The sequence below is a fragment of the Gracilinanus agilis genome, chromosome 6, assembly GCF_016433145.1.
Source record: "Gracilinanus agilis isolate LMUSP501 chromosome 6, AgileGrace, whole genome shotgun sequence".
Classification (NCBI taxonomy): domain Eukaryota; kingdom Metazoa; phylum Chordata; class Mammalia; order Didelphimorphia; family Didelphidae; genus Gracilinanus; species Gracilinanus agilis.
In genome coordinates, this window is record NC_058135.1 from 232308854 (window position 1) to 232336236 (window position 27383).

The following is a 27383-nucleotide window of genomic DNA, read 5'->3' on the forward strand; positions in this document are numbered from 1 at the left end:
CACAGGTGTCAGAGGATGCTGGGTCTTGCATTTCTTGACATTGCTGAGCCCTCACAGCACACAGTCAGCCCTAGCTGGTGGTTGAGACGTACCCTGCCTGATGTTATGTTCCAAGATAAATACGATTCATTTGCACATCCTGCCTTCCCTGCCTGGCTAAAATAAGCACCCTCAACTGCGTCCTGAGTACACAGCCCCCCAGGGCAGTCTCTGCCAAGGAGTACAGCTGCACATCCTGTCTCATCAGCCTCTGCATTGCAGGGGAGTTCACGGAAGGAGGGGCCTCTTGAGGGCTGCATTGTCTAAGAGACTGAGGCCAGTGGGGCCCTTTTCTATGTGTGGAGCCTCAGCTTAAATTCAGCTAAAAGCAAGCACTCCTCAAGAGCCCATGTAACATTACCCTAAAGATGGATTCAATTCAACTGAATTTGATGGTTTTATTATGGAGTGGCAGCTGTTGTAGAAAAAGAGCTGGCAGGAAGATTTGGGTTCAAATTCTGTGTCTGACACATTCTGATACTTTCTGACCCTGGCCAAGTCAGCATCCCTGATCTCCCTTGACAACAATGGCCTTCCCCCTCAGACTTCACATGGCTCTTTGTTCTGGAAATTTCTACTGCACTGGACATGTGTCATTTTGGATCATGATTATTTGTGTTTGTATTTTATCCCTTTGTTAGAATGAGAGACAACTATCATGTAGGAAAGAGAGCTCTGTCTTTGGAGTCAGGAAGACCCGAATTTAAATCTTCTCTCTAAATTTGAGGACTGTGTGACCCTTGGCAAGTCATTTAGCCTCTTAAAGCCTTAGATAAATCCTCTAAGACTGTAAGTCCCAGAGAAGGTACCAGATTGCATGGATAAAGAGAGTTTCCTCACTTGGGAAGTTCTGAGAAGTTTTCTTATAATATTTCTTAATTATAATGTTCAGAGTTTTTGACTTATGTTCTTCTTGGATAACCTTAAGTTTTTCTCTAAGCATCCTGTCTCTGAAATCAATATGTTCTGCTTATATAGAGAGGATGCTTTGTTTTAATGTTATTGCTTCTTATTTCTCTTCTTCCGGATCATCTTTCACTTCTGTGTATTTGCATTCCCAACCAGTTTCTTTCCCTTTTGTTTCTTCAGTGAGACTCACCACTTACAGATTCAAGTTTTTCTGTTCTGCAAAGTATGTCTACTGTGCTGGTCATAAATTTTGCTTTTTAAGAATTTTTACCTCTCTTCATAACCATCTGGGAATATTCTGCTGTGGTTCCATGTTCTCTTAGGAATACACAGGGTCCTCTGCATCATTAGATGTTGATCCATTTTAATTTGGCTTACAATATTTATTCATAGATGTCTGGACTCTTTTACCTGAGCTCAAGACCATATTCCCATCCATTATGAATCATCCATGTTGGTTTAGCTGTTTATATTCAAGATACTTAACTGAATTTTCTTCCTCATGATATCTTTGGTAATTTCAGTCACCCCCCTCCTCTTTCCTCAGTTGCTCACTTTCTGACTCTGACCCAAGGGTCAAACTCAAAGATACTTTAGCATTCATGTTTCATCAGCCTTGGTCTGAACCACAAGTGACTTCTAGAGGGGACAGAACTAACTCTAGCTAGATGCTGGGCTTTTTGCTGTAAGGCTTAATGGACTTCCACACAGCCACACCCACAAGTATTCTTGTCTAGTTCTCTTAATTATTCAATTCTCTAGCTCAGGTCAGTAACAGAACAGAGCTTTGCTATCTTGCTATTGTGGCCTGAGCAAACTTTTGCTTCTTGATTTTCCATGGCACTGGAAGGAGGGAGGAGGATAGAGCTTCATTCTGTTGTAAGCAGGTGGGTTTGCTTACTCAGATCTGCTGTTATTAGATTGTGATGAAGTGCTAGGAAAGAATATAAGGGGCAGAGGAATAGCCTTCTTCATTTTATTTCATTCATTTGCTACCTTGATTGTGTTCTTGATGTCCTAGATCATGGAGACATCTGAAATTGCTTTATGTCTTGAATATAATTCTTATTTTGGAGAAATTTGAGATCATAAGGATTAGAGACAATGTCTTCCATCTTGCTGGTCACTTGGCCTTCTCTACCTGTATTGATGAATCACAGGCCCAGTTTTTATCCCTATAATTATGATGAAAAGAATAGCTCATATTTCTATAGTACTTTTCAAAACATTTAAAGTATATCTCATTTGATCCTTAGGACAATCCTATAAGATAGGTGCTATTATTATTTCTGTTTTACAGATGAGTAAACTGAGGCTTAGAAAAGCTAAGTGACTTACCTGACATCACATAACCAGTAAGTATCAGAGACAGGAACTCAAACCCAGGTCCTCCTGATTCTAAATCCAGCACACTTTCTACTATTATGTATTAAATATCCATTCTTTGCCAGGCACTATACTCAATAAGGGGCATAAAGAAGTTGATACCCCACAGGATTTACTCACATGAAGCTTCAGATTATTAGATTTTAAGTTCCTTGAGGGCAGAGACTATCTTTCTTTTTCCTATTTCTATCCTCAGTATCTAGGTGCTTACTAAATATTTATTGATTGGATTCAAATTTAACTGAATGGCATGTTTTTCTTTTTTTCTTTCTGGTATGAGGGAGAACACGATAAATTCAAGGAAGAGCTCATGGTCAAGTGCTGTGGGAAATGGGAAGAAGAAACAGCAAATAAATGTCCTTTGGCCTTTTGACTCCATGCCCCAGCCCTCTTTTTCCTCTACTATATCACCTACTGAAGTGTATAATAGGTTCCCTGTAAGTGCTTGCTTGGTGCTGGTGGTTGATTCCTCTCTGGCTGAAGCTAGCCATTCCTTCTTCAAACTATGCTCCTAGGGGCAGGCACCAGGTGGCGCTGCCCATCAGGGAACTGAGATCATGGCAGGAGCCTTCTTGAGGTATGGGGAACCAGGGCAGGAAGGTGGGGGTTAGCTCCTTGACATAGCTTCTCCTGAAGGCTTGTTACTTATCCAAGCTCTGACCTAGAGGGATAATGAAAGTTCTTAGTGTAAGTCTTGCTGTTGTTGACATTCCCAATTTGGGAACCTTGAAGTAGGGGTTGGAGTAGAAGAATAAGCCCCTGTTTCCTTACCCAGGGAAAGCCAGGAAGTAAAGAGCTCTCCTGCTGTTTGATTTTACAATAAGTAGGCAGTGTGCTCTTGGACCAGTTCCAGCCAAGACTCAAAGGAATATCAGAATCACCTTTTCAGCAACCTCAGTTCAGAACATATATTAAGCACCCTCAGCTCCTGGGAGCAGATAAAAAGTTGAGAGAAAAAAGAATTTCTCACTTTATAGTCTAGTTGAGAGTTAAAGCTCAAAATAAGTGCGGTACAATGCATACCTTTACATAAATGCAATAGAATGAGGCAGGGGAAAATGCTTTCCATGAGCAAGTCTGTTTGTTATTGTCAAGGCCATCAGGGAAAGATTCTTGGACAAAGCAGCAATGGAATTGGGCTTTCTGGGATGGGAGAAAAGGAGAGCCATTGTGCAGGTAAGTTCCAGCCGTAAGAGACAGCACAAACAAAGGCATGGAGGGGAAAAAATAGTGCCTCAAGTGCCAGAGAGTAGTCCTATTGTAGGAATAGAGGGATAAGGGATAAGGGAAAGTGTAGGGTACATGAAGGAGAGGAACCTGAGCTAAAGCTGGAAAGAAAGAGTAGTGCTGGATTATGGAAAGCCCTGAGTGGCTTCTTCCCCCAACTCCCTCCTCTTTTTGACTTTTCCTTTTTACTATTGATGATCTATCCTGGAGATAGATATTGCTTCATGTCCTGAGCATGGGAGAGAAGTCAGGGCCTTTCCTCAAAGAGGAGAGTCTGAAACTTTCAAGTTCTCTAGACTGGCATAGGGGATCCAGCATCTACTCTGTTTTGAGATGACCCTGGAGAAAGAGATTTCCTTGGATAATCATGTTCTCTGGGCAGTCAGCAATTATTCAGAGTCCACTGTTTACAATGATACAAAAGTCTGTAAGATTTCTGACCTTTAAGAGCTGACAGTCTAAGTTAGAAGAAGGGAGGGATCAGACAGGGAAACCTGAACAGAAAATTAACATGTCACCATGTCAAACATATCTGGAAAAGGGTAACCAAAATGGTGAGAGGCCATAAGTCTGTGCCAATCAAGAAAAGGCTGATGGAGCAGGGAATGCTTGGCTTGGAGAGGAGAATACATGGTCAGAAAGGAGATAATACATGATTTTGTTGCTGTTCAGTCACTTTAGTCCTGCCCAGCTCTTCATGACCCTATTTGGGGTTTTCTTGGCAAAGCCACTAGAGAGATTTCCCATTTCCTTCTCTAACTTATTTTACAGATGAGAAAACTGAGGCAAACAAGATTAAGTGACTTGCATAGAGTCACACAGCTAGTAAATTGCAGAGGCCAGATTGAACTCAAGCCCTTTTGACTGCAGTCTTGGCACTCTATCCACGGTACCACTTAGCTGCACATGATAGATGCTTTCAACTATTTAAAGACTATCTGAGAAACTTTGGAGGACTACTCAAATACTGTTTCAAGAATTCAAAAGAGTTATCTTGGTATGGTCAATAGAGAACCCACCTTGGAGTCAGGAAGGTTTGGGTTCAAGCCCTGCCTCTGACAGCACATAGTAGGCACTTAATATTTATTGAGTATTTATTGAGTGACACATAATAACACAAGATCCCAGTCAAGTTACGGAACATTTCAATGTTCTAGGTGAGGAATATCAAGCACAGTACTGGAACCAGATTAAAGTGTGATTGGAAAATATTTTTTAAGTAAAAATATATACAGTAGAACACAGATAATGTTAATATATGGTTTTCTAAGTCAACATTCAGCTACAGGGATTCTTAAGTAGGATTTAATCACTCCAAATTTCTATTTGAATTTCACACCACTAGGTTTATAAATTTGCAGAGCAGTTTCTGGTCTGCATTGATGAAAGGAGTTTCTTCACCAGGAATTCAATACTGTAAAGAAACCATAGGTCTACATTATATTAAAAAAACAATCAAAACCATAAGCAAAAGGGATTAGATTTATAGTGTTTGACTCCAGAGGACAAAACTAGGGGAAGAGGAGGGAAAGGGAACAAACAGAAGCAAAAACTTCCTAATGATTAAAGGGATTCCCAAAGTGATATAGGCTTGTTCTGAAAGATAGTGGATTCCCCATCACTGGAAGTCTAAGTAACTATACCTTGTCCACTAAATTATAGAAGAGATTCTTGGTTAAATTGTGGATTGGACTGGTTGATGACTGAGGGTCCTTCAGTTTCATAATTCTGTAGGACTTCTGTAGAGCATCTGAGGTAGAGGGAGCAATGTCAACAGTGGTAGGGAGGATGGAAGGGGGAGGCTATGTTCTAGAGGCGCTGAGAGGATCTGTTTGGCTGGCAGGAGCCGAGTTTACTTAAGAGAAGTGGTGGGTGGGGCTCTCCTTGCTTAAGACCTTAAATGCCAGATTGAAAAGTTTAGCTTTTATTCTATAGGCAGAGAGAAGAGTTCCCAACATTACATTAATTCAATTCAGTAAGCATTTCTTGTTTTTTGTTTTGCTTTGTTTTTGCACCAGGGCATACTCTGGCATCTACACAAAGATAGAGCATCGGGCCTGAAGACAAGAAGCCCTGATTTAAAATTTAGTCTCAAACACTTACTAGTTGTGAAACCATGGACAAGTAACTTAACCTCTGTTTGCCTCAGTTTCTTCAAATGTAAAATAGGGGAAACAATAGTAACTACCTTGCAGGGTTGTTATGGGGATCAAATGAGATTATTTTAAGTGCTTAGCCCAGTGCCTAGCACATAGTAAGCACTTACTAAATGATTTTTACATCCCATGCTAGTTTCTGAGGATGCAAAAGGAAAGAAAAAGCAATCCCTGCCTTCAAATAGCTTATATTTTATTCTAGAATGCTCTAGAACTTGGATAGTATGTACAGAATGACCCTGAGGGAGAGAAACCAGGCTGGCAGTAGTGAGGGCTTGCCCTCAGTGGTGTCAATGGGAATGGAGAGGATGGGTATGAGAGATATAGAGAAGGTAGAAGCTACAGACCTTGGTAAGCGAGTGTGTGGGGCAAGGAGAGGGAAGAGTCAAAAGTCCTGTGACTCAGGTTACAGCCTAGGTGATGGAAAGGGTGTTGGTGCCATTAATAGAACCATGACAGTCAGGAGGAGGAGCTGGCCAACGGAGTGGGGGGAAAGAGTGGGGAAGATGAGGAGTTGGTTTTAGACATGCTGAACTTGAGGTGTGGCTGGACACAGCTGAAGCTCCATTTCTATCGATCAGTAAGTCTTTAACAAGCACCTCCGATGTGCTTAATGAAGAGAGACATTAGATTTTTGCAGGGAGGTTAATTTTCTTCCAAACTGGACGTTGATGTTGAGTGCAGATGATAGAAGATCTCATGAGAGTTCCCTAGTTTCACTCCACAGATCTCTGGGGATTGGGGGTTCAAGGAAGGAGGGGATTCACTTCATCAGGGCCCAACTGGCCAGCTGCCAGATCCTTTAAGTCCTGGCTTATCTAAATGTCGATGGTGAAAGAGGGAAGGCTATTTAAAAAAAGACAAGGAACAAGTGATTCTCTCCCAACCTGGTCAGTGCTTGGCATATAGTAGGCATAACAAATGCTCACTGACTTGCATTCTACGATCTGGATGGCATGTTTCCTGCCCACCAACAGGACTCCCTTTTTTTGCAAAATTCTCTTGGCCTCCCTGCATCAGTTTTCTGATTTGGGTTGGGTATTCTAATTGCCATCCTGAATCTTAAAAAGATGGAAATTGGATTTGGGCTGTGGCCCAGCCAAAGCTGCATGTGGCAGGCACCCCTTCCATCCTGTCGCTGCTCTTCTTCACCATTCTCCGCCCCACTTTGTGGATAGACCCCCACCCCAGTCAGCCAGCCAGCCACCCACCCAGGGAGCTGGTTCCAGAGAATGGACAGCTCATCCTGTCGCTACTAGGAGCCAGACAGAAGCTGCACAGTTTTACGTTGAGGTTCTCTGCTGCAAAGAACCATCCTTGGAGCGGTACCCTTCTCCCTTCCCCCTCTCTGAGGGTGACAGCTGGGGATTCTGTTGTTCGCTCTGTTCGCCATCCTCTGAGGTCCCCTCCCTCCCAGTACTGGGATCCTTGGGGTTCTGGGACACGCTTTTGGCCGTATTCCTCCTCCCTCCCGTCCCCCACCTCCTTCCCCCCGCCCCAAAAAGAAAGAAAAATTCATGGTGTCAGCATGCTTTAGCCACACAGAATTTGCTATAAATTTTTCTCCCATAAAGTTATCACATGCCTTCCCATGTGTAGCTCTTGTTGCCATAGCATCAGCCGTTATACCTCGGAATCATTGGCACAGCACACAGGCCAATCCGGAGCTGTTGCACCCCGGTCGGTGCTGATGCCATGGGGGGAGGGCCTGGAGCATAGAACAGGGACCACGAGGCAATGCCAGAGCTGGGGCTGGGGCTCTGGCTGACGCCAACGACGCTGATGGGGGCTCCCACCTACCTACGTGGATGGAAGGTGAATGAAGCGGCATTCTTTCCTCCAGGGCTGCTTCTGGCTGGGTGCCCCCCCAGCTTCTGTTTGTTCTCCCCATTGCCCCACCCCCCATCTTTATATAGCCTCAAAGCCCGCGTTTGTTTATTTTGCTCTCTTTGATCCCTCCACCTATTCTCTCTTCTTGGGCATTTCCAGGTCAGGGATCTCTCTAAAGTATTCACTTCATCAGGAAGGAGTCGGCAGTCCTGGGCTGTCATATCAAATCTACTCTGCTAAGTCCCTGTGCACTGGGGCTCCTTGGAGAGAGAGTTGGGGCTCAGCGGCCATCTGGGTCTGGCTGCAGCTGCTTTGGGCAACTGAGGTCCCCTCTGTAATTAGTAATGAGTTACCAGACCTTGATTAGCTGGACATATGGTTTCTTTTCTTGGCGTTTGTGGCTGAGAAAGGTTAAAGCTGCCAGCAAGCAAGGAGCACTCTGTGGAGAGGGAACCTCTGCAGGTGGCTGACAAAGCAACATTCTGCTAATCAAGCAAGGGTCCTTAACTGGAGATTCATGATGAGATGGGGGGAGGGCAGAATCTCTGAACTTGGGAAAATGACTTCTCTTTTTCACTAACCTCTAACTAAAATGGAGCATTTCTTTCAATTACTTAAGAAAATATAATTCTGGAAAAGATCTACAAGTTTCCTCAGTTTATCAAAGGGGTCCGTGATATTAAAAAAAGGGTTAAGAACCCCAGCAATTAACTAGAGTCTTCTTGTTTGAATTAATATTAATATTAATAATAGTTAGCATTTATATAGTACCTACTGCGCTAAGCGCTTTACATATATATTTTCTCATTTGATCCTCACAACAACCCTGGGAGGTCTCAGGTGCCATTATTATCTCTATTTTACAGATGGGAAAACTGAGGCAGAGATTAAGTGACATGCCCAGAGTCATACAGCTAGTAACTGTCTGAAGCCAGATTTAACATGGATCTTCCTGACTCTAGACCCAGAGCTCTATCCACTGAAGCACCTAGCTTTATATATATATATGTATACACATACATATATGCATATATATGGATAGATAGATAAAAGGTTGGATGGATAGATGGATAGATAGATGTATAGACAGTCAGATAGATGGAAAGATATAGAGATGGTATATACATATTATATAAGTAGAAAATCTCTTATAATACCTGCATATATCTTGTATGTACCTAGTTCTTTTCATGTTGTCTTCTCCAATAGGATATAAGCTTTTAAATTTTTTTTAAATTTGTATTTATTTTTATTAACCCTTACCTTCCATCTTGGAATCAATACTGGTCCCAAGGCAGAAGAGGGGTAAGGACTAGACAATGGGGGTTAAGTGACTTGCCCAGGGTCATACAGGTAGGAAGTATCTGAGGCCAGATTTGAACTTAGGACCTCCCATCTCTAGGCCTGGCTCTCAATCCACTGAGCTACCCCGATGCCCCCAGGATATAAGCTTTTTGAGGACAGGGGCTCTTTTTGTGTTTCTTTGTATCCTCAGCACTTGGCCCAATACCTGACTCTTGCTTGTTCAGGAAGTGAGCAAGTGAGTGTTGTCAGCATAACCTTTCAGCTGACCACTACTTTCCCAGGGCAAGGGGATTGGAGAAGTTAGAAGCAAAGGATCATCAAAAACAGCTCTGACCAAGGCTTTAAGCCCCTGCTTTTTGTGGTGTGTGGCTTATGAGGTTCCGACCTCTGTGCTATCACAAGAAACAGAAAATAACTAGTCTTATGGACAAAGGCTAGCTCTCCTCATCTCCCTCATGTAATTCAGGCAGGCATCTGCTATTAGATACTCAGATATATCCGCATCTTATTTAAAACGGGGAGCCACAAGCTGGTGTCCTAGCTCAAGGGCACTCAAAATGATATTTGACTGGGATAAAAGGAATGATTCTGAAAGCAGGGTCCAGTGCCCCCCCTTTCCCTGTGACCATTAAGAATACAGTGACTGATCACTTTCTGTGGACAAGATCCTCTGCTAAGCATTGCTATGGGGGAAACAGATATGGAGAAGGCACAGTTGGACCCTGCACTCCTGGAATATCCATTCTGGTTGGGAAAAATCAATGGATCATACATAGATTTAGAATTGAAAACTTTAAGACCATCTAGTTCCCCCCATCTTCTAGAAACCTGGTAGTGGAAAGATGAAGGGATTTGCCACATGACTAGTCAGTAGGTGAGAGGTGGGATTTGAATCCAGTCCTGATCTCCAATTCATCTCACTATCCACTAAGCAATGCATTAATTATAATAGTTAATTATATAATAAATAGTTATATATTTTTATTATATATTAATAATGGAATATATTATATAATTATAATAACATTAATAGTAATGGTCTTAGTAGTTCACATTTATATTGTGCTTAAAAGTTTACAAAACACTGTTTTTTCATACATTATCTCATTTGAGCCATATCACAACCCTGTGAGGTAGGCATTATTATTTCCATTTTATAGATGGGGAAACTGAGACTTGGAAAGTTGATATGACACAGATAGTGTCAGATCAGAGGTAGAATGTGAACCCAGGTCTCTCCCAATAGCCAGTCTAGCAACCTTGCCCTTATACCTTAGTACCCCCCAAAAAGGAAGGCAAAACTATGGGAAAAGTCACGTAAGTCAAGAAATGTCACAAGGCAATAAGTGATTAAATTCCAAATGAATTAGATCTCCAGTAAGCGCTTTGAGTTCAGAGAGAGAGTTCACTGTGGGCTGGAGTAGGTTGGGAGGACTTCGTGAAGGAGGAGTGCCTTGATCTGTGCAGTTAAGGCTGAGAAGACAAATGAATTCACAGAGGGAGGGGATGGAGTGATTCCACTGAGCACAGAGCAGAGCAATTAGCTTTCTAAATGGAGATGAATGTTCAGTACTTTAAAATTGGGTTTTATTGATGAGGAGCAATGCACTGGGAAGTAGGAGATCTGGATTCTAGCCCTGGCTTTGTCATTAGCTCACTGTGCAACCTTGGCCAGCTTACTTCTCTGTGTGGCAGCTTCCACCCCTGTTAAGTGAGAAGGTTTAGACTAGAGTTTCACTAAGGACCCTTCCAGCTGCAAAACTGTATAGAGTTGAAGCAAAGGCAGTTGATGGTCTGTGGTTGGCCTCCCTTTGTATAATACTCACTGTTGGCTTTAAAAGGCAGCATAGGGGCAGCTGGGTGGCACAGTAGACTGAACACCAGACCTGGAGTCAGAAAGACCTGGGTTCAAATTTGGCCTCCAACACTTCCAAGGTATATGACTCTGGTCAAGTCACTTAATCATGCTTGCCTAGACCTTGCCTTTCTGTCTTATTAAGGGTTTGGTGGGGGTGAGGGTAGTGTGGGAAGGCTGCATAAGAGAGAGAAGATTATTAATTTTTTATTTATTTTGTGTAAAAAGTTGCTTATACCCAGTACTTTGAGGGGGGAAAGGAGGAAGGTGGGAAGGAAGTAACCATAAAATGGTGACTTCCCCACCTACAGCAAAAATTATTTAATTCAAGGCATGATGGTAGGTGGCGTAGTAAAGAGTTGGGCCTGAATTCTGGAAGGCTTATCTTCCTGAGTTCAAATCTGGCCTTAGACACTTCCTAGCTGTATCACCCTGGGTAAGTCACTTAACCCTATTTGCCTCAGTTTCCTCATCTGTAAAATGAACTAGAGAAGGAAATGACAAACCACTCCAGTATCTTTGCCATGAATACCCCAAGTGGAGTCACAAAGAGTAGGATACAACTGTAATAACGCAAAAGCAGAATAAATATAATAGGGAACAGGCATGATCTGGAGTCAGGATCACTCCTTATTCCAATTCAGTTCAAATCAATAAGCATTTATTAAGTGTTTCCTTAATGCAAGGCACTGGAGAACAAAGACAACACAGGAAATAGTTCCAGCCCTCAAGGACATTACATTCAATTGGAGCTAGGGATACAAAGATCAAATGAAAAACAAAACAAAAAGATGATTCCCTGACTCCAGGCTTACAGTCTATTAGAGTAACATATGGAGAAGGAAATGGCAAACTACTCTAGTATTTTTGCCAAAAACAAAACAAAACAAAACAAAACTCATATAGGGTCACCAGAGTCAGATCCTAATGGAAACACATGAGCAATAACAGCAAAAAATAGAATACAGTGTTTAAACATACAGGTAGGGGCAACTAGGTAGCCCAGTGGTTAGAGAGCAAGACCTGGAGACCATAAGACCTGTATTCAAATCTAACTTCAAATACTTCCTAGCTGTATGTTCCTGGGCAAGTCACTTAACCCCAATTACCTAGCCCTTATCCCTCTTTCTTCTTGAAACTGATTCTAAGTCAGAAGGTAAGGGTTTAAAATATATATCTGTGTCTCTCTGTGTGTGTACATATACATATATATAAAGACATGGTGATTTGAAGACGGAGAGAAAACTGACCACCAGGGAAATGAGGGAAGGCTTTTTGCTTTAATTTTAATTTAATTTTTTATTTATTTTCCATGGCTTATTTATTTATTCATTCATTCGTTTGTTTGTTTGTTTGTTTTCCCTGGTTATATGATTCATGTACTTTCCCTCCCCTTTTCCCTTCCCCCTCCCAAAGCCGACAAGCAGTTTCACTGGGTTATACATGTATTGTCATTCAATACCTACTTCTATATTAATCTTTTTTAAATTAATCTTTTAAAAACCAAAACCCTACATCCAATACCCATATAAACAAGTGAAAAATCAAATGCTTTCCTTCTGCATTTCTATTCCCATGGTTCTTTCTCTTGATGTGGAGAGCATCCCTTCTCACAAGTCCCACAGGATTGTCCTGGATCATTGCATTGCTATCAGTAGCAAAGTTAATTATATTTGATCATCCCACAGCATTTCAGTTACTATGTACAATGTTCTCCTGGTTCTGCTCATCTCACTCTGCATCAGTTCATGGAGGTCTTTCCAGCTCGTATGAAAATCAAGTAGTTTATCATTCCTTATAGCACAATAGTATTCCATCACCATCAGATACCACAATTTGTTCAGCCATTCCCCAATGGAGGGACACCACCTTCTTTTCCAAATTTTTGCCACCACAAAGAGCATGGCTATGAATATTTTTATACAAGTATTTTTCCTTATTATCTCTTTGGGGTACAAACCTAGTAGTGGTATTGCTGGATCAAAGAGTATACATTCTTTTAAAGCCCCTTTGGCATAATTCCAAATTACCTTCCAGAATGATTGAATCAATTCACAACTCCACCAGCAGTATAATAGTATCCCAATTTTGCCACATCCCCTCCAGCATTCATTACTTTACTTTCATATTGGCCAATCTTCTAGGTGTGAGATGGTACCCCAGAGTTGTTTTGATTTGCATTTCTCTAATTGGGAGGATTTAGAACACTTTTTCTTGGGATTATTGATAGTTTTGATTTCTTCATCTGAAAATTGCCTATTTATATCCTTTGACAATTTGTCAATTGGGGAATGGCTTGATTTCTTGTACATTTGACTTGGTTCCTCATATATTTGGGAAATTAGACCCTTGTCAGAGATTTTTGTTATAAAAACTTTTTCCCAGTTTATTGAGAGGGAAGGCTTTCTGCAGGAAGTGGTACCTGATCTATGCCTTGAAGTAAGCTAGAGAATCTTAAATGTGGAGGTGAGGAGGGAAAGTCTGGCCCATAGTGGTAGGTGCTTAACCAATGCCCATTGATTACTTGGTTGGTTTAATGTACTTCAAACACAGGGGACAGCCTTTGCAAAAGAACAGAAGGAAGAGATGAGATTCTGAGTTTGGAGACCTTCAAGCAAGACAGTTTTGTTGGAATCCAGAGTACTTGAGAGTAGTAACATGAGATAACCCTAGAAAGAGCCATTCTGTGGAGAGCTTTAAATGCCAAGCTGAGGAGTTTGTGTTTTATCTTTTAAATACTGAGGGGCTGGGAATTCAAGGTTCTTAAGAGAGTGATATGCTAATACTAACAGTGTCTTCTGGAAGAATAGTGATGCCTTCTATTCTCTGGGCATTAGATATGAGAGAGAGAGAGAGAGAGAGAGAGAGAGAGAGAGAGAGAGAGAGAGAGAGAGAGAGAGATGGAGAAAGCATTTATTAAGCACTTATGATGTACCAGACAATATGCTAAGTGCTGGGAATACCAACATACCAACATAAGGAGAAAAAAAGAAAAAGGGAAAAAGGGTAGGCAAAAGGGAGTGGGGTTAAAGGTTGCTTTCCAGGAGATATAAAAGTCTGGAAACTATGGAGGAGAGCTAGGAATAAAGTGACCATTTGCCTTGACACCTCATGAAATGGTGATCTAAGCTAGGGGGTTCATCAATCAGAGTAGTGGTACTCAGGGTGGAGACATCACTAAGTGTGACGCCTATTGAAGAAGGGATGGAGAAATCCAAAGAATAAAGAGCAAAATGTGGAAAATGCATTCCCTTTCTCCTCCTCACAGCCTGTGTTAGCACTTGTGACAGTGACATTTAGCAGCTCCCTAGCTACTGCTCAGTACCCCAAGTAGAAGATCCAGGCATGGGAGACCTATGTTCCTAAACTTTACCCACTGCTAGAAGATTCCAGGAAACACATAGAGGATAAAGATCTTCAATAGACTGACCGCTTTCTGGGGCTCTTCCAAATGATCCAGACACTCTCCTTGTTATCACTAGCCTTATTCCCTCCCCATCTCATTCACACACAGTATGCCTTTTGAGTCAGACACCTCCCTGGATCTTGGTGGGCTAAAGAAGATTAAGGTTAGGATGGCTCAGGCTGATCTTAGTTTTATTCAGGCCCTGAATCTGTTTTGAGAATCTTGGTACATCCCCTTTGACCATTTTTCCCTGAGTAAGTTGAGGCCAGCTGAAACATGTCTGCTTTCTCCTTACTGGCAAGCCTGTGCTTGGCAGTTATGATAAGGGGCTCATGGAATGGTTTTCCAGGGTCAATAACTTCTCTTAATTAGGACCCAGAGGACTCCTTGTTGCCACTGAGTGTCTGGTCATTTCCTTTCTTTGCCTCTTAGGAGAAGTTAAATTTGCCCCAAATGGAAACTGCAAGACAGAGAAGAGCTCCCATTCAAAAACTTAGACACTGGCCTAGTTGTAGATTCAGAGTTCTAAGTGTTTCCGAAATATCATGAGTCTGTAAACAGGGTCTGTAAAATTAGAGGCTGGCTGTTCTTGATGAATAATAATAATGCTAATTGCTCATATTTCTATAGTGTATTCCTCAATGACCCTATGGGGTGGTATAGCAGGTATCCTACAACCCATTTTATAAAGGAGGAAACAGATTTAGTGAAGGCATTTGTCCAAGATATATAACTAATATGAAAATTGAACTTTCCTGATTTTTAATTCCACCCTTCTTTCCATTATGCCACATAGCTTCTCTTTGGGATGAACACTGACAAAATGATTTAGGGGATTTGGACTGAGCCTGAAATTGGCTCTTTAAACAAATCCTAGACCCTTGACTGTTTGCTTGGGATTTTTGGCCTTTTTTTCGTCAGCCCATATGGTTTTCTGTGGTTTTCATCTTCCCCCCCCATACCCATACATAATTTGTAGAGTAAAAAGGAAAACTGAGACATCTGTGTACAGAGACAAAATAACTAGGGAAGGGGAGGAGTCAATTCCAGAATGAAAAAGAGTTTTAGATAAGTCAAAGGGACAGTAGAAAGGTAGAAGAGGAGAGGCAACATGATTCAATGGAAAGAGTACTGACTCAAGAATCAAAGGACCTGAATTTAATGACCTCGAATAGCCAAATCATATGATCTCAATTATCTTTAAAGATTTTATAACCTCTATGTACAGCCCTTCTCAGCATTTTTTCTCCATGGTAACTTGGATTTTATAGGTAGAGTTGTTTCTATCGATCCCCACCCCCATTAATGAACAGCAGGACTGTAACTGGGGTGGGGGGCAGATGGGACTTTGTTACATGATACTAAAATTTAAAGGGTCCTGAAAGCACTTGTGATTATTAATCAAATAGAAACAAGTGATCTTAGTACCTAGTTAGCAATAATTAATTGAAATAGAAGACTCCTAGATGATACTCTTCAAACCTTCTGCCTCTGCTGCTGATGGTTTCTTCATCAGTGGTCTCCTGGCATGCCATGGTCTTTGTCCATAGGAAATATGATCAAGGGCTTCTATATTTCCTTTGTAGGACTTTTTCTGCAAGATTTGAAGTATCTTCTAATTATCATTTCTGAGGAGTATCAAATATTATGCCTACTTTCCTTGATCTTTGTGTTTTAATATTTTTATTATTTAATTTAATATTATCATTATATTATATTTTAAATTATATGCAGATGCAGTACCAAGCCTGAAGTCATGAGATCTCATCTTCATGAGTTCAAATTTGGCCTCAAAAACTTACTAGTTGTGTGATCCTGGGCAAGTCACTTCACCCTCAGTTTCCTCATCTGAAAAATAAACTGTCGAAGGCAATAGCAAACCATTCCAGTATCTTTGCCAAGAAAACCCCAAATGGGAGTCATAAAGAGTGGGGCATGTCTGAAACAACTTCACAACCATAAAAGGATTTTTCATATAACACTAGATAACTTCAATTTTTCTCTGTTCATATCCTTTGACCATTTACCAATTGGGGATTGGCTCTTTTTTTTTTCAAAATTGAATCAGTTCATTATAAATCTTAGAAATTGATCTCTGTGCATACTTGATCTTCCTGGCCTCATATATATTTGTATATATTATATGTTTTTTTTTCTTTTCCAGGTAGCATGTGGGTCTGAACATAACCTGGCTGTGGTGGGTGAGTTAATTTTTTTAAACTTTTGAAACATTAATTCATTTGATATATTTGGAGTAAAAATCTGAATAACTAAAATGATTATGGAATGAGAAGTTCTTAATTAAGGAATTTTCATCTATAACAATGGGTCATCAGAAATTCCTCCTGACTTAAACCTTTGTTGAAAATATTCCTAAAATGTGTGAGTTCATTTTTCTATTTTATGGAGTCAACCTTAGTGAAAAGACTTGCTTTTTGTTTGGTGACTGAGGATCTTTTATCCCTCAGGATCATATTGAGGAATGAAGATATGAGGGAACATAATCACTCTCTTCAAGTACTTGAGAGGGTTGTCCTAGGGAAATGGAATTAACTATTTTTAGCTTGGCCCTACTGGACAGAACTAGGAGAGAGTGGTTGGAAATTGTAGATAGTTTTTGGTTAGATGTAAGGAGAATTTAATATTTAGAAATTTCTCTAAGTAGGATGGATGCGGCTATTTTGAGGGACAAAAATTCTCATCTCTGGAAGTCTTCAAGTGGAAGCTGGATATAACCTAAGAAGGATGGGATAGAAAGGGCAATTAGGCTCTCCTCTCTTAAGGTTCATTAAAACTCCGATAGGCTGTGATTCTGGGAAGATCATTTCTTTTTGTACTGGAATATAGATGTAGAATGATTTAGGGGATTTGGACTGAGCCCAAAATTGTCTCTTTAAACAAATCCTAGACCCTTGACTGTTTGCTTGGGATTTTTGGCCTTTTTTTCGTCAGCCCATATGGTTTTCTGTGGTTTTCATCTTTCCCTCCCCCCCCCATACCCATACATAATTTGTAGAATGAAAAGGAAAACTGAGACATCTGTGTATAGAGACAAAATAACTAGGGAAGGGGAGGAGTCAATTCCAGAATGAAAAAGAGTTTTAGATAAGTCAAAGGGACAGTAGAAAGGTAGAAGAGGAGAGGCAACATGATTCAATGGAAAGAGCACTGACTCAAGAATCAAAGGACCTGAATTTAATGACCTCGAATAGCCAAATCATATGATCTCAATTATCTTTAAAGATATTACAGATATGAAAGTCTAGTGGAAACCTTTCCTACCATCATTATTGATTCTTTCCTCACTATTTGGAATTGTCCAATTTTGCCTCATTCTTCCAGTTCTTAAATAGGCAATGCTTACTAGAGACAATGCTTACTCTTGGTTAGAGTTTTACAGCTCTGCCTGAAGAGGTCGGGTCAATCCCAGTGCCTTTAACCAACACCTTGAAGTTTGAAACTTTCATGCTATCTGACAGGCTGGAGGAAAAGCTTGTTTGTTCCAACAATATCTCTTGTTGGAAGATATTCTGGGTACCTGCAATGTGGTTTCCCATGGAGCACATGAGTATAGTAAGTATAGAGCTAGAAGGAAGCTTGGACACCATATTTCTCCATTTTACAGATAAATAAACTGAGAATCAGAGAGTAGAAATATTTTCCTCACAGCTTCACAGCATTTCATGACAGAGCCAGAGCTATAACCTGGGTCTGAATATTGGGAATATTTGAAGACTAGAGAGAACCTTTTCCTAAATAAGAGTATATTCAAGAATAACATATTTCTTAATAATCATTCCTTCCTAGGCACTTACTTTCCTAGACCCTGAGTGAGTCACTTAGCACTTCTCTACCTCAGTCTCAGCCTCTATAAAATGGGGATGATTAATAGCATCTACTTCATAGGGTTGTTGTGAGGCTCAAGTGAGCATCAACTTTGCAAACCTCACAACATGATAGATCAGCTAGCTATTTTTATTATTGTGCACTGATTGATTTGTGTCTGTGAGAGAGAGCGGAGGTAAAGCATTTCAATTTCTTCTCTCCAGTGCTAATTAATAGGACAGAAGGATGATGTTTGGCATCCTTTCCTCATTACTAATTGGATAGCTACATGTCTGTTTTGGATCTGAGTATTAGATTTTAATGAGTATTTGTCTCTCATTTGAAAAACAAGTCTGATGGTTTAATAAGGTATCCTTTTTGTCTTTGAGTAGAGTTCCCCATGTCCTCCTTTTCTCCAGCCTATTTATAAGAAGAGAAAGGGTAAGTTTTTAGGGTCCAATGCTTGCTCATCTCTGGCTCCCCTGGGAAAACTTTGCCAAGTACAATATTCCGGAGACATATATTTGTGCATGGTAATGATCTAAAAATACTATTTAATTCAACGAACATTTATTAAGCACCTACAATGTACCACACATTGTGCTAAGTACTAAGTATGCAAATAGAAAACTGAAATTGTTCTGCTCTCCAAGAGTTTACATTCTTTTGGGAGGTGGGGAGAGATAAATAAAAATATGTACTAAGGAAATTCAGAGTAATTTGGAAGAGGACAACTGGGGAGAGTAATAATAATTGGGGAGACCAAAAGAAGCTTAAGTAGAAGGTGAAACTCAACTGAGTTTTGAAGGGATCTAGGGATTCTAAAAAGTAGAGAAGTAGGGCATTCAAGGCAGGGGAAGGATGGTATATGTAAAAACACTGAGGCAGTGGTGGAGTATTAAGTATATGGGAGAGAGATATCAAGTAGGACAAAGACAATCTGTGTGGAAGGTAGAGTCCATGGAGAGGAAAAATCAGAGTAAGAAGAGATGTTGGAGAGAGAACCACTTTCATGAGACTCTCAAGTCTCTTAGAGTCAGGAAAAACTAAATTCAAATTTTACCTTAGAGACTTAATAAATAGCTTTGCTATCTTAAGCAATTTCTCTTAACCTCAGTTTCCTCATTTGTAAAGTGAAGGGCTTTAGACTCTATGATTAATAAATCTCTTCCAGCTCAAAGTCTCTGATCCTATGATATCCCATTGGATTATCTCAGTACCTTGCACATAGTTGGTGCTTTAATGATATTTTGTTGAATAGACTCTGTTCCCTTCCACAGGCTCCCTGAATTAAATAGATGGTGAAACTTTTCAGTTGGGGCCCGTCACCATAGCTCTTCATAATGATTTTCAGAGATTGTCATTGGATTCTTTCTTCCTTAAGGGGTGGGAATGTGAAGGGTTAAAGATAAATAGCTAAGAGTCAAAAACTCTTGGAAACTGGACAGAACATGCTCACATCTCATATATGTACTACTGGAGATATAGTTGCTTTTGTCTTGTTTTATTTAAGCTCCCAAGTTGCAGTAGTGTTAAATAGGCCCTATGTGTATATTTGGGAATCTAGAAGTGCTCGTGGATTCTCTCTTACATTTTTTTCCTCCTCAACAGTTATGTTTTACTGGGTCATGGACTTGCAATAATAACAGTCATTAAAGTAATATTCATTACAATAACTGATATTTCTATAGTATTTTGGTTTGGCAAATCCCTTTATATACACTATTTCATTTGAACCTCACAACAATATTGTGAGATGAGTACTATGAATCTCTCTCTCTGTCTCTGTCTCTCCATTTATTTATTTATTTAGGAACTGAACCTGTGATTTCATTGCCAATACCAATGAGCAACTGCAATGGCCTTCTTGCCTTAGAACATTCCTTTACAATGCCAGTGAATTCCTTTTGAGGTCCCCTTTTTAGAGAGAGGCTCTGAATGGCCAAATTTTATCCCTTTCCTGGTTCTGCTCCTGACCTCTGGGTTTCAATACCATGGCTCCACGTTAGTACCTTCTTTCCTTCCTTCACCTCTTTCAGCTCCCTTTTGTGCATTGTCTTCCTCCACTAGACCATAAGCTACATTCAGGCAGGTACTGTCTTTTTTGCTGGCATTTGCATCCCCCATGCTTAGCACAATGACCAAAAGTAAGTGCTTAATACATACTTCTTGCCTTGTGTTGCCTCTGTAACATAAAATCTCTAAAATGTGGAAATTGATTGGATGTGTAGAGAGAATGATGGTGATGAGTTGAGAATGACAGTGAGGTTGGGAATTTTGGAGAGTGGGACAGTGATGGTCTCCTAGACAATAATAAAAAAATTGGAAAGAGGAGAGGATTTTCTGAAAAAAGATTTATATTTTAATAGAAACTCTTAAGACACTATAGAAATGAAACTTTAGTGGCAGGATTTTAGACATTGTAATAGAATTGTAGAATAGACTTAAACACACACACACACACACACACACACACACACACACAAACACAAACAAGGAGATCTTTCTTCTATGCCAAAATTTTACCAGGTGAAAAGATGATAAAGGGAATAGGGGAATAGTTAGATGCCAGACAAACTGGGGACACTCACACCTCACAAGGGAAGGACTGACAGATAAACACAGGTAAACCAAATGGGAATGTGAGGTTTGGGAATGACAGTTGGACAAGTAACTGACAATCTACCAAACAGGGAAAACCAATGAAGTGGGTTCTTGATAGCTTAGAGGAGGCAGGAAGTACTAACAAACTGGGTTTATTGGTATTAGATGAGGGAAGTGGGAGAGAGGGGTATCTATATTAAGGAATAACCCTAATAGTTTAACTAAACTAAGATCTAAGCTAAGCTAAACCCTAACTAGAATAGGAGGGACTAGAGAAGAGGGCTTCTCACTGCACTGGTTCAGTGATACTCCAAGATGATCATAGATGCCACAGGAACCAGGAATAAGTCCAATAAATAGCCAGTTAATCCAAAATAGACTCTAGGGAATAAGATAGATAAATCTGCTGTCCACCAACAGTTAATCCAGACCTTTCCTCAACCTAGACCACAATTGTTGCTTGGAGTGTCTTCTTCTCAGTGATATCCCACACTGACAGCTCCTTAAATATATGGCAAAGCTGGACCACACAGCCTTAAAACCTCCTTCCCTCTAGCTTGGTCAAACACTAACCACTTTTTCAAAATCCCAGCTTTATTCCATAATGGAACTCTCAGGTCTTTAGACACAGCCTGAAAGTCTAGGTGCTAATGTCGTAGTTTCCTCATTACACAGGAGATGTCAGGCTATTCTAATACCATTGTAAAAGTGGCCTTTATATATGTGCTTTCAAGATCTGAATGGGAAACTTTCCATGGTAGGGCAGCTAGGTTGCTCAGTAGATAGAAAGTCAGACCTAGAGAGGGGTGGTCCTGGGTTCAAAACTGGTTTTAGTCATTTTCTAGCTGTGTGACCCTTGGCAAGTAACAACTTCAATTTCCTAGCCCTTAACAATCTTCTTCCTTAGGACCAATACTTAAGTATTGATTTTAAGTCAGAGGGTAAGGGTTAAAAAAAAGACCATGGAGTCATATGGACATTTACATGCCTAGGAATTTGATTTTCTTTAAATAATGTTAGCTGCACATTTTTGTTGAACTTAAAAAAAGATTTATACTTAAAAAAAACATGTTATATCATCATTCTTTCTGAGTAATTTCTCCCCACCCTGAATCTTCTCTTTTAATAAAGAGAAAATTAAGCAAAACAAATTGATATGTCAACCATGTCTGATAGTGTATACATTCTATATCCATAGTCTACCACTTGTCAGTTGCGACCAGGGAAATAGGTTTCATTATCAGTCCTTTGAATTCAGGACCATTAGATCAATCAGAATTCTGATGTCTTAGTGTTGTTTTCTTTTATATTGTTGTGATCATTGCTTATATTGTTCTCTTGGTTCTATTTTCTTCCTTTCCTCAATAGGGCAAGCTCCATCTCTTTTTGTTGTTTTTAAATTTTTGCCAGTTTGTGCTAAGTTTAATAGTACCAAACTGCTTTTATATTATTTATACTATTCAATTGTTATATGCTGTGCTATCAGCCTCTTTGAGTTTATAAAAATCTAACTAGGTTGATAAGTTCTCTATGCCTTTATCATGATCTTTTTTTCACATGTCGTTTTCCTCAAGCTGTTTTTCTATTGTGTCTTAAAATAAAAACCCTTACTTTCCATATTAGAAGCAATATAATGTGTTAATTTTAAGGCATAAAAACAGTAAGGGCTAAGCAATGAGGATTAGGTGACTTGCCCAGGGACACATAGCTGGGAAGTGTCTGAGGCCACATTTGAACCCAGGACCTCCTGTCTCTTGGCCTGGTGCTCTATCCACTGAGCCACCTAGCTGACCTATCATTGTGTCTTTAGTCATTCTTAAGAGCATTCTATCACTCATAGGCAGTCTTTTAATTTAATTCATAGAATCCTATGTATTCTCTCTCTGAATCATTAAAATGTGCTTTAGGAATATAGATTGCTTGTCAGACTATTTTTAGCTATCATAGGATCATAGATCATAGACTTAAAGTTGGAAGAGACCTTAGAGATCATCCAGTCCAAGTCTCTCATTTTACAGAAAACTGAGGCTCAGAGAGGTTAATTGAGTTGCCCAAGGTCACACTGCTAGTAAGTATCTGAGACAAGGTTTGAACCCAATCCTTCATGATTCAGACCATTCCTCTACTCACTCTGCCACAATGCTTCCTCACCTTTCCTATCACTGATTCTAAAATGGTGTACTTTCTCCTAAGGTTCCTCCTATTTCTCATCTTTGTGGGTCAGAATCAGGTTCAGAATAGCAGTTTTGCTCATTGTTTCAAATTATGAAATTATCATAAAAGCAAGTCAAAGAATCATCAGTTACTTTGCTTTTGTCAGAGAGGGAGTAAGATCAGATTCCAGGTAAATGAAGTCCCTAGTCACTGTTGTACTATACTTCTGTACTAGGATTGAAATCTTTTCCTTGAACTCATTTCTTCCTCTTTCTGTCCAGATGGTTTGTAGTCTTCTCTGAAAATATCATTTCTCTTTCTAGCTCTGTCAATCCTCACCCAAGTTCTTTTCACCATGTTTCCCCCAAACCTTCTTCTCCTTTTTTCTCAGTTCACCTTGTTTGCCTGAAACAAGCATATTCATGAGCCAGTTATTAAAACTGATTCTGTCCTTCACTGTCATATGACTTTACTGCTCTTGATCCTAAGCTCCCCTTTGATATTTGGCTCAATTGGTCAGATGGTAACACTGTCTTTACCTCCAATTTTCTTCATGGTATCTCCTTTAACAACCAAAATAACTCTTCTTGGTTAAATCTCATTCTGCCTTTAGGACTACCCAACTGGGTCCTGCTTCCTCTCAGAGAAATGTCTCTACTTCTCATCTCATTAATAGAATTGAAGTAAATTGAAGATCCTGAGCCCAAAGACTTTCCCAGTCCAGGTTCCTAGCCATATCCATTTCCCCATGTTCTCTGATAACTCTGTTGGGTGCGCTCAGGGGAATGATCTTCCAGCAGTCCATGGCTTCCAGTCTATAATAAAATACTTTAAACACATCCATCAAAGATAAGAGATATAATTTCCACTGAGGTATGGCGGGGTATCCTATCATCATATTCAATTCATAAATATTTATTAAAGGCATACTATGTACCAGGCACTGTGCTAAGTGCTGCAGATACAAATAAGACAAAGAGAGACAATTCCTGCCCTTAGAAGCTTACAATATAATGGGAAAAGACAACACACAAAAGCAAAATTAAAAGGACAACCAGGTGGTGCATGATGTTCCATGAAGTAGAAACCAAGTATAGCTGCTGATGGAAAATGGAATTACCCAGAAACTTCTGAAAATTTAGAGTCCTCTATATTTTTTTGCTCTATTCTCCAGTCCTCCATTCAGAGGAAAGAAGCAATTGAGAAAAATAAGAAGTTATTGAGCATCAAAAACAGAATCATTCAGCTTGATGATGAGATCTCATTATTTTAAGTTTTATATCTATGGAGTTAATTTATTGCATTTTCTTATATATGTACACGTACCATAAAACATGAAATTAGTGTATAAACAAACATCTGTGTCTTGATTTTAAAGTAACCTCATGGAAATATTGGTTATTATTTGCTGTTCCATCCCAACAAAATATTTCATTAAAATTAAAAGCAAAAGATTTTTGTCTTTTTTCAGAAACACTGAGTTTTTGAACATGGAGTTAGTTAAGCCTGTAAAATTCTGAGCAAAACTGAAGAATAAAAGACATCCATAGTAATCTCCAATTTTTTTTAAAGAAAAAAAGCATCTCTGACCAGACCTAGGTGCCACAGGACTTTGAAACTTAGGCATTCAGGGAGTAGACTTTTAGTCTATGTATGAATGGTTTGCTATCCTTGGTGCTGAAGGTTTTATTAAAAAAAAGCAAACTAAGCCTTACCCTCACAAAGCTTACATTCTGCTCATCATCCTTATTGAGTGTCTTAGAATTTTAACTCTGGCCTTCTCCTTACCCCCATAGGCACTTTTTTTACAAAGTAAAGTGCCTTTCAGTTAAGAGTTGGTTTTTGAGAGAAAAGAGCAAGAGTTTTAAGATGGCATCCATGAACAAGATAGCAGCACCATCAGCAATGGAATGCTATGACCTTTCTGTAGCTCAAGGGAGTGCTGTAGACTTCAGTGTCTGATATTCCATCCCAGGAGCAAAGCAAGTTCTCATGGCAATGATCACACATCCTTTCCTTGTCTCTTTTTTGTTTGGCAGTTCTGTTGGAAGGCCTCTTTGGCCCACCCACTGTGCTGGGATGCAGGTGCTCCCCAGGAAATCTTGGCCTATTGGCCTGTTGTGTTATTCATTATACATGAAAAAACTTGCTGAGCCGGAGTATCCATTGTAGGTTTTTCTGGCAAAGAAGCACAGGATCATGTTACATGGCAAGGCCTTGCCTCATTACTGGCTAATCCTATTCATTGGTTATTAAAGGATGCCTGGCCAGGATCTCTGCAAAGCCTCATTTCTTTTGTCACACATACTTGACTTGGACATTAAAATGTGCCTTCTCCCCAAACCACTAGTGCTATATTATCCCTTGGGTCTTCTTTTGCATTTGCTTACCTGGATTAGCTAAGAGTAGCACTTCCCATTCCTACCTAAATTTCCTTCCTCCAGAGAAGCCTCAGAAGCACTGCTTATTTATGTGTTCATTCATCCTATTCATGTTTTCTGAGTACCTGCTTGGTACTCAGGCCTCCTCTGGGCACAATGGGGAGATGCTATAATTGAGATATCCATAGCCCTCCCAAAACTTGTTTAGTTGGGGAGAATAGAAGTGTCCATGTGAAAAATTAATGACAATTCAGAGCAGTCTGTAAGTGACCAATAACAGAACAGGCAATAGGTGCTATAAGAAATCAGAGGAGACAGAGAGATCCTTGTGCAGTAGGTGTTCAGGGAAGAGTTCCAGAAGATATAGAACTCTGAAAGATAAATAGGATTTTTGATGATGGAAAGGAGAGGAAATGGAATTTTAGGTGGTCATATGGCAGTGGGAATCATGTTAGCTCTAGAATCTAAGGAACTGGGTTTAAATCCTTCCCATGAGGCTTGTGTGACCCTGAACAGATGATTTAATGTCTCCCATCCTCAAATTCCTCAAAACTGCAAAAGGAGAAGGTTAGAGGTTAGACTTTTATAGCCTCTGAGGTCCCTTCCATCTTCAGATCTATGATTCCACTATCCTATGAGTAGCAAGAGCAAGAATCATATAGGGGAAATGAAGGAAGTGATGGTAGAAAAGTATGTTGGAGATAAGGATGGAGAAAAGAAAAATATATGTTGGATACTAAGCATGGTAATATAAACCTGTGATCCCTGATCCTAGAAGGGGCTGGGGTTAGTGGATTTCTTGAACTCAGGAGTTGAGAGCTATGGTAAGACTAAAACTGATTAGGTTTCTATTCTGACTGGTATCAATATAACGAGCCTCTGAGAGTGCAGGACCACCAAGCTGGAGGAACAAATTAGCCCACGCTAGAAATTCTGATCAATCCTGATGTTAGGATTGGACCATGAAGAAAGTAAAGAAGGATGAATGGATGGATAGATAGGAGGGAGAAAAGAAAGGAAGAAGGAAGGAAGAATGAGAAGGATAAAATGAGGAAAACAGGAAATATGGGAGGAAAGAAGGAAGGGAAAAAGGTAGAAAGGAAGTGAAAGAGATAGAGAAGGAGGAAGGGTGGGAGGGAGGGAGGAAAGAATGTTGGAGCCACAATGTGGAGGCAGGAGCTAGGCTTATTCTCTAGGTAATGAGGATACATTGAAAGTTCCTGTTACTGGTTTTAGTAAAAGTTTTTTTAAAAATAAGATGAGTTTTGCAGGATATATCAGGTGGATTAGAGTGACAAGAGACTAGTGGTGAGACAAGTTAAGAGGCTGTTATAGTAATCCATGTGAGAACTAAGGCAAAGCGAATGGCTAGGGATATAAAGTAGTGAACACATGAGATATTATTTGTCCCTTGACTTGGGAGAACATTCACTGTGGCAGCCATGGGATAGTTGAGAGAGCATGGGATTCTCTGGTTACTCTTCTTTTATATTATGCTTCCTTTTTCCTATTTCTTATCCCCTCTCCTGCCTATTCATTGGATCTTAGATGTGTTTCTGAGTAGCTGTTATTTCTCTTTAGAGAATATACGTTCCTTGAAAGGAGAAATTTTTTGTATATAGATTTCTAAAGTGCCTAGCACATAATAAATTGATCATAGGATCATAATTTTAGAGTTTGAAGAGACCATAGAGAACTTTGAGTTAAAATTCTACATTTTAAAGATGAGGAAACTGAGACCCAGAAAGATTAAGTGACTTGCTCACAGTCACATAGATAATGAGTATCTTTGATGGGATTTGAACCCATGTATTCCTAATTCCCAATCTATGATTGCCTCTAATGCTTGATAATTGCTTGATTTATCGATGAGCTCCTCAAGGATGAGGCCCCTAGCCAAGTGTTAAAGACAGAACAGGGAAACAAGCATCAAACACTCTATAAGAATTTCCTTCTACAGAACTGTAACTGATCATAGGCTTTGCCCCAAGGGGGAAACGGTCTCTCTATATCTTCTGGGAAAACATCCAGGATATAACAACAGGTCTTTAGTTCATTCATGTCCCCATACTCCTGTTGAGTAGTCTCTCAAGATCAGTTCCCTAGAGAGTATTCAGTAATGCCTCTCTTGAGCAGTTAAGGGAGCATGAAAACCAGTTTAGATGCACATGAATTTACTAGGAATGTCTGCAATATTGGTAGAAGATTTGGCTCATCTAGGAGTTGCCTATATTCATGAAATCACAGGTCTAATCCCTATCTCTATACTTTTATGCAAGTTTCTGTTGTAGGGTCTTTGGGGTTGA

The 27383-nt window shown here is 39.9% G+C and overlaps 1 protein-coding gene across 1 annotated transcript in view; it reads left to right on the top strand.

The window, feature by feature from the left end:
• Positions 1-27383, top strand: part of SERGEF (secretion regulating guanine nucleotide exchange factor) — a 282000-nt gene that overhangs the window by 156951 nt on the left and 97666 nt on the right. The window contains exon 11 of the mRNA XM_044681806.1: positions 16278-16314. Coding sequence (XP_044537741.1) covers positions 16278-16314 — 37 coding nt within the window. The remainder of the gene's footprint in view (positions 1-16277; positions 16315-27383) is intronic.